The sequence below is a fragment of the Ixodes scapularis genome, unplaced genomic scaffold (genome assembly GCF_016920785.2).
Source record: "Ixodes scapularis isolate PalLabHiFi unplaced genomic scaffold, ASM1692078v2 PGA_scaffold4__175_contigs__length_147842914, whole genome shotgun sequence".
In the NCBI taxonomy this organism is placed as follows: domain Eukaryota; kingdom Metazoa; phylum Arthropoda; class Arachnida; order Ixodida; family Ixodidae; genus Ixodes; species Ixodes scapularis.
Genome location: NW_024609879.1, coordinates 13,818,624 through 13,826,255, shown reverse-complemented (window position 1 = coordinate 13,826,255; position 7,632 = coordinate 13,818,624). Strand labels below are relative to the sequence as shown.

Below are 7,632 nucleotides of genomic sequence, written 5' to 3'. Positions count from 1 at the left end.
CAAGGCCTCTTTCACTCCTAGCGGTAGTTAATTCTTTCGCATTAAATTGATATCTGCGGTGAGCTGCGTCCAGAGGATTGTACTAACAGTACTTCGATAACGCTTCCTTGTATTTAAGATTTGCTGTAGCCCATGACTAGTGGTCAGCATGTATGACTGATATGTGCTTATTTTACATTATTCGTATTTACTTTTCATTTCTTTATTTGTCTTCTTTATTAATTCTTTCACTTTCTTTCTTTTGAGATCTTTCTTTGTTTTTATTATGTTTTCAAATGTTAACTAAATTATTGAATCTTATACGCCTCGCAAGTGGGCTCATATTCGTCTTCTGCGCATGAGAAAGGAAGTAGCGGTGGCGTCAGAACGCCGAGCCCTGATTGGCTGATCGCGACCCCCTATCTGAGCGTCATCTGCTCCTTTGCAACGTCGTCTGCTCGCAACATCTGCGTCTGTCTTACCTTTCCTGTGACTTTCGGAAGTCGAGCAAGCTCGACTTCGCCTTTCAGAGAGGGCAGGAGAAATAAACCGAGCCGTACGTCGTTTTTGTCTAACAACTAGCAGACGCGCATCAAGGAGGGAAGTCGAAGGACTAACTGGCAAGGTGTCCCGAGGCGCCGAGGTTTGTCTGCTAGGAACCGAGAGTGAGTGTGTTAGTGTCCGCAAGTTCCCTCTCAAATACTTTTTCCCTCCTTTCGGGGTGCAACGAGACACCTCATTCTTTAACGGCGTCGGCGGGTTGGCGCAGTAAACGTCGTCTGCTTTACGTCTGCTAGTCAAAGCGATGGCTGCTTTACCTTTCTTGCGTCTGTCAGAGATTCACCGCTTTTTCACCGGCGAGAGTCACCGTTGCCTCGGGAAACAAGGAGATAACAAGAGTAAGAAATTGACCTCTTAATCTAAAATTGAGGTCAGCGATCAAAGTATAACAGGGGAAGGGTTCACAGGGGTCGCGCGGGCATATTCCATTCAGCACGCCAGCCGGTCGTGGGCAGATGGTCGCCGCGTCGCGGAGTGCCTGCTAGGCCTAACTGCCGAGCTCGCTTGGTCGGGTTCGGTGGAATCGTGGCCGTTAGAGCTTTTCCCGTGTGTTTGTGCATCCAGCGTTTTTGTTCGTCGTGGTTTGTTTCAAGTACTATTTACCTTTTTCTTCCTGCTTGAAGTCGGGACGCGTGAGAAGCGCAGTTAGAAAAAATAAACGTCCGTGGGTCGTCGCGACCGCGATGCTGTAGGCCATGCTGATTTGATCGTAAGAAGTGCGTAAGACAGCTTCGGAGCTGTCGTAGGAATTCGTAGTAACCTGCGCAAAACTTACGAAAATTTCGTTTCGTGAATACGAATTTGTTCTTAAGTTTTATCTTACGCACATTTTTGGCGTAAGATCGTTTTGTGAATCTGGCCTCTGCACTTTCGAAAGTCGCAGGAAAGATAAGACAGACGCAGACGACGTTCCGAGCTGACGGCGTTGCAAAGGAGCAGACGACGCTCAGATAGGGAGTCGCGATCAGCCAATCAGGGCTCGGCGTTCTGACGTCACCGCTACCCCCTGCGCAAGAAGCAGACGAACTTGCCCTCCACATAGACATATCGCCGGGCACGTTGCCGAGCGAGCGCGTGGCCGAATGGTTACAGCTCTTGGCTATCAAGCGGAGGCTGTTGCAGATTGGAAAGAACTTGAAGCTCACGAGAAACGAGAAGAAAGAAGAAGGCTCGAGGCACGAGCGGAACGAGGCGAACGACAGAAGCCGATCGAGACACCTCTGTGTAATGATGTATATTCAATTGATTTATTAGTGTAAATACAGTTTGTGTTTTGTTTTTACGCTTATTGCCTCATTTAAATACGACGCCCACACGACCTCTTTGATTCTGAGACAATATGGTGCCGAAACCCGGGAACGAGAACGATTGAGGTGAGCGGATTTTCAACCTTTGTGGAACACCTGCCTGGAACGCTGTTTCCGAGAGCTGTGTCGGAGATCGTCAAATATGGAACGTCTCAAGGCAAAACGTGGAGTGAAGCGGTCGCAGAACACGAAAATTATCCACGAGGCGATAGCGGGGATGGAGACAGCGGACTTGGCATCGCTGACTGCCTGGCTAGAAAGGTTGAAGGCCAATAACAGGGCTCTTCAAGAGTTGAACGTGGAGATAGAAGATCATATATCGGAACAAGACCTCGTCGCAGAATACACTACGGTCACGGAGTACGACGACGAGGCCATCCGAATGATGGCGCTGTTGGACTGCAAGGCAGACTCACTGAGACGTAAAGAACAACAGGCGCAAGCCACCCAGATGACCACATCCGCGACAACATCTGCGAGTGCCACCACAGACCTGGGAAGAAATCGCACCAACATGACTAGCGGTGTGAAGCTTCCCAAGTTACTTCAAACTTTCAACGGCGAGGTCAGCCGTGGCAGAGCTTCTGGGAGCAGTTCGGTCGTGCTATCCACGAAAACGATAGCATTCCACGATCGGACAAGTTTCAGTACCTGCGCAACCATGTCACCGGACCAGCGGCGGCGGCCATCGCTGGGCTCCAGGCAACTGAGGCCTGCTACGACGATGCCATTGAAATCCTGACACTGCGCTTCGGTGATAAACGAAGGATCGAGCAAAATCATCTGGCGAAGCTCCGAGCACTGCCCCCTGTTGCCTCCGCGAAAGACACGAAAGGCCTCCGAAAGATGTACGATCACGTCCAGACGAACATTCGAGGTCTGAAAGGGCTCGGCGTGCGATCGGCAACGTACTGCACGATGATGTCCGATATCCTCCTCAAGGCCTTGCCGAGCGAAGTCGTCGTAAATTATCACCGGCAGCAGGCAAGCAGCACTGCCTACAGGTCGACGGGAGAAACGCAAAACAGTCCGACTTCACTGACTTCACCAGCGGTGCAGGACACCGGACACTTTGTCGACGGACCACTTTCTACCCGGAGCGCTTCAAGGCCGCCCTTTTTCGCCGATGCCGAAGATGAGCTCGCCGATATTCTAAGCTTCCTTCGGATCGAAGTTGAGAGTAGGGAGAGAGCCGGAGTAGTAGAAGAACGGCAAGAGACGCAGAAGAAAAAGACTGAAAGACCCAGAATGCCAGCAACCTCTGTGCTACATGCAAATATCACTAGCCCCTGCTTCTTTTGCCGGTCCACAAAGCACGCAACAGAAGTATGTACTGGCGACCTCACGTTAGAGGTGAAGAAAAAAAGGCTGGCGGAAGAAAACCGCTGCTTCAGATGCACAATCGGAGAGCACCGGGCGAGGGAGTGTCGGCGGAAGGTGACATGCGCGTCGTGCTCCGGTCGACATGCCACATCCATGTGCGACCCGAACTGGAAACCTAACGTGAAGAAATCGGATAGAGGTGCCCCTGCAACAAGCGTCCAGAACGCAATCTCCGACAGTGCTGACGTCCCATTGGATTCTGAAGTGCTTCTTCAAACGTTCCGAGCCTGGGCTGAGGAAGGAAACCAAAGACTTTACGTGCAAGCCATTATCGATGGAGGTAGCCAACGGACTTTCATTCGTGAGGGTCTTTCTCGCAAACTCGGCCTCAAGGTTCTGGGATATGTTAGCCTCCGGCTAAATACGTTCGGCCACTCCACGTCACGACCGCAACGTCGGCGACTAGTACAAGTACGGTTGCACAGCCAATACGGCCAAGAAGAGTGCGTCATCGAAGCCGTCGAGGTACCCTTCATCTGTAAGGACGTTGTGCAGGTACCCGTCGACCACGAATTTGTTCGCCGTATGATGAAAAACGGCCGTCGTATTGCGGACATGCTTCTTTCCCCTCTGGCCACTGCTGAAGAGGGCATTTCCCTTCTGGTCGGTTCAGACCAGTTGTGGCGAGTGAACGGTGACCAAGTGCTGCATTGCAAGGAAAATCAGAAGCTGGTAGCTATAAGCATCATTTTTGGCTGGACCTTTCAAGGCCCAGTGTCAAACCACAGCTCTCTCAAAGGCAGCGCCAGCAGCATGGTATGCGTGCTAAGAACGGAATGCTTCACGAACGAGGACGTCGGAGACATTCTGCGGCGTTTTTGGGAGCTAGAGAGCATCGGAATTTCTGACCAGCCCTCCAGCAAGATGGAAGAACAGAACGAACTGCTGAACGAGTTCAACCGAACAATACGGAAAGTGAATGGACGGTACGAAGTCGGTCTACCGTTCAGGGTCGGCGCGGGAGAACTGAAGGATAACCGCACGCTGGCATTGAAACGTCTTGAGAGTTTGAAGAGGAGATTGTCACGCGACGAGTCCTTCGCAAAAGATTACGACAACGTCATACGCAGCTACATCACCTCAGGACACGCAGAAAAAGTTTCAACGAGCCCATTTTGCGCCGAGTCGACAAACCCACGGATTTATTATATGCCCCATCAGCCCGTAATTCGGAATGAATCCGAAACCACCAGGCTGAGAGTCGTCTTCGACGCTTCGTCTCATCTCCCAGGAGTTGCTTCACTCAACGAACAACTGGAAAAAGGGCCGAATTTGAACGCCGATCTGGTCGGAATCTTGGTGCGCTTCCGTCTACACCCAATCGCCTTAACAGCGGACATAGAAAAGGCGTTTCTGCAGGTCAGCGTTCGACCTGAAGATCGAGACGTCCTACGCTTCCTGTGGTTTCAGAGAGATTCGTCGTCAGCAAGCTCTGAACCAACCGTTGAAGAGTGGAGGATGACGAGAGTGCCCTTTGGGACATCGGCCAGCCCCTTTCTACCAACCGCCACTCTTACTCATCATCTGAGCAACGTCAATGGAGAATTGCGATCGACTGCGGAACTGCTTCAACGGGGATTCTACGTCGATGACCCCCTGATCGGAGCCCCCCACTATTGAAGAAGCGGCGCGAATACGGGAACAAGCCAGCCAGATTTTAGAAGATGCAGGAATGAGACTCCGGAAGTGGTCTACCAACGCGACAGAACTGCAAAGATCGTTCGATAAAGCTGCATCAACGTCTGCACTCTCTGAGCCGAGAGCTGTACTTGGACTTCTTTGGCGACGTGACGCTGACACGCTGACCATTCCAGTGGAGATAATCCTGAACTTCGTCACGTGCAGTGGGACGACGAAGCGCTATGTACTCCGTGCATCAGCTAGGGTTTTCGACCCGTTGGGACTCCTTGCTCCGTTCGTTATACGAATCAAGGTTTTGTTTCAAAGAATCTGGGAACAAGGAATCGGTTGGGACGACGATCTAACGGACGACCTACTGGTGCAATGGCGGCGATGGTGCGCAGAACTTCCACAATTAGAAGAGATAGTGATTCCTCGCTGCATCGTGAAGACGCCAAGAGAAGTCATATGTTCTCTCCAGCTACACGTCTTCTGCGACGGAAGTCCGGTGGCCTATGGCACTTGTGCCTACCTGAGGGCTGAAGGAGAAGATGGGAAGGTAGAGGTGAACTTGATATTCTCGAAATCACGTGTGGCGCCCATAAAGCGAATAACACTACCTCGACTAGAACTAATGGCTGCAGTGATTGGAAGACGGATGGGCCAGTGTCTTGGAGAGATCATGAACATTCAAGAGACATTCTACTGGACAGATAGCGCTATCACACTTCACTGGATCCGCGGGTCAGCAACTCAGTGGAAGCCCTTTGTGGCAAATCGAGTGGCAGAGCTCCAATCTGGAGGGTCACCTTCTACATGAAAGCACTGCCCCGGACAAGAAAATCCGGCAGATTCGATGACGCGGGGAATATCTGCGGAAACTCTAAAAGGTATGCAATTGTGGTGGAAGGGTCCAAAGTGGCTTGGTAAAACCGAAGACGTATGGCCGAACCTCGTCATGGGCGACGACGTTCCAGTAGCAGTTATTGCAGAGGAGGGAAAGCTGGAACATCACGTATTGCAGACTGCAACAGAGGGGATTGCACCTCTATTGGAACTTGAACGATACGGGGCGCTGGAACGGATCCTCAGGATTACTGTATGGATTATGCGGTTTGTAAAGAACTGCCGAACGCGGCGAAGCCGACGTGAGGGCCCGCTAGCGTCCGAAGAACTTGAACGAGCCGAGACTTGGTGGATCGCACGAACGCAACAGGAAGCTTTTACACAAGAAGTGAACGGTCTAAAGACAGATAAGAAACTGGAAAGGCGATCCAGCATAGTCTCGCTCGCCCCCTTCATTGACACCGACGGATTGTTGTGAGGGGGGGGGACGACTGCAACAATTAAACGAAACAGTCGAGATCAAGTACCCGCTTTTGCTACCTCCCGATCACCGCTTCACTGAGTTATTGGTAAGAGACTGCCATCGTCGAACACTGCACGGCGGACTTCAGGACACATTAACCCAAGTCCGAGAGCGGTTCTGGATACCGCGAGCAAGACAGCTGGCCAAGAAGGTCATCAACAAATGTAATGGTTGTCGGTTGGCCCGACTCAAGCCGGCTAACGCTCCGACCGCACCTTTGCCGCAGGATCGCATTACCCAAGCGAATCCTTTTGAGGTGGTCGGGATCGATTTTGCCGGTCCACTGATGGTAAAGACTGCAGCATCAGATGAAAAGTCGTACATTGCGCTTTTCACATGTGCGGTGACAAGAGTCATACACTTAGAGCTTGTCTCCAACCTATCGACAGAGGCGTTCATCATGGCCTTCCAGAGCTTTACTGCTCGACGGGGCTTACCCAGTGTTGTCTACTCAGACAATGCCCTCACCTTTAAGAGGGCAGCAAAGGACTTATCCGGTGTATGGGATGTGCTCATGAACCGCCGCTTCCAGGACCACTGCTCACAGCATCGGATAAAGTGGAAGTTTATCGCTGAGAGAGCAGCCTGGTGGGGCGGGTTCTGGGAAAGGATGGTCCAGACAGTGAAGCGTAGTCTAAGGAACATACTAGGAAGCAACAAGTTTAGTTTCGAAGAACTAACGACCATGCTCCAAGAGGTGGAAGCCGTCGTGAATTCTCGACCTTTGGCCCCTGTTAACGACGCTCCACACGAGCAGGAGGCTTTAACGCCTGCGCACTTCTTGTTGGGCAGGCGTCTGACGGCTTTCCCATCAGTCAACCTAGAAACTATACCAGGTTCTGCGAGAAAGGACATTACCAGACGTTGGCTATACAGGCAGCAACTACTGGACCGATTCTGGCGGAGATGGCGGAAGGAATACCTCCTTCAACTCCGCTCCGCACACCGATCGCCCGAGACGCGGACAAACGACCTACAGAACGGGGATCTCGTTCTTGTTCACGAAGACAAGACCCCACGGCTCATGTGGAAAACGGGGAGGATCGAAACAGTTCAGCTGGGCAGAGACAACCACGTGCGTTCCTGTCTAGTGCGCCTACCGAGCGGGGTAACGCTTCGGCGCCCCGTGCAGCTCCTTTACCCACTGGAACTGGCAAGTGAATGAACCGAGGCAACTCTCACGCGGAAAAAGAAAGACGGGGGGGGGGGGGGGGGGGAGGATGTTGCAGATTGGAAAGAACTTGAAGCTCACGAGAAACGAGAAGAAAGAAGAAGGCTCGAGGCACGAGCGGAACGAGGCGAACGACAGAAGCCGATCGAGACACTTCTGTGTAATGATGTATATTCAATTGATTTATTAGTGTAAATACAGTTTGTGTTTTGTTTTTACGCTTATTGCCTGATTTAAATACG

The 7,632-nt window shown here is 51.7% G+C and overlaps 1 protein-coding gene across 1 annotated transcript; it reads left to right on the top strand.

The window, feature by feature from the left end:
• The first annotated feature begins 1,989 nt into the window (after positions 1-1,989).
• LOC120839989 lies at positions 1,990-7,384 on the top strand. Its single transcript, XM_040210409.1, has 4 exons — positions 1,990-2,412; positions 2,496-4,156; positions 5,178-5,409; positions 6,881-7,384. The coding sequence occupies exons 1-4, from the start codon at positions 1,990-1,992 to the stop codon at positions 7,382-7,384; spliced, it is 2,820 nt and encodes a 939-aa protein (XP_040066343.1).
• The last annotated feature ends 248 nt before the right edge of the window (positions 7,385-7,632 follow it).

Coding starts and splice junctions, on each gene's coding strand:
- LOC120839989 (XM_040210409.1), top strand. CDS start 1,990: ATGGAACGTCTCAAGGCAAAACGTGGAGTGAAGCGGTCGCAGAACACG. Junction 4,157..5,177: donor ATACGGAAAGTGAATGGACG/GTACGAAGTCGG, acceptor TTTGTTTCAAAG/AATCTGGGAACAAGGAATCG. Junction 5,410..6,880: donor CTGAAGGAGAAGATGGGAAG/GTAGAGGTGAAC, acceptor GGAAGCAACAAG/TTTAGTTTCGAAGAACTAAC.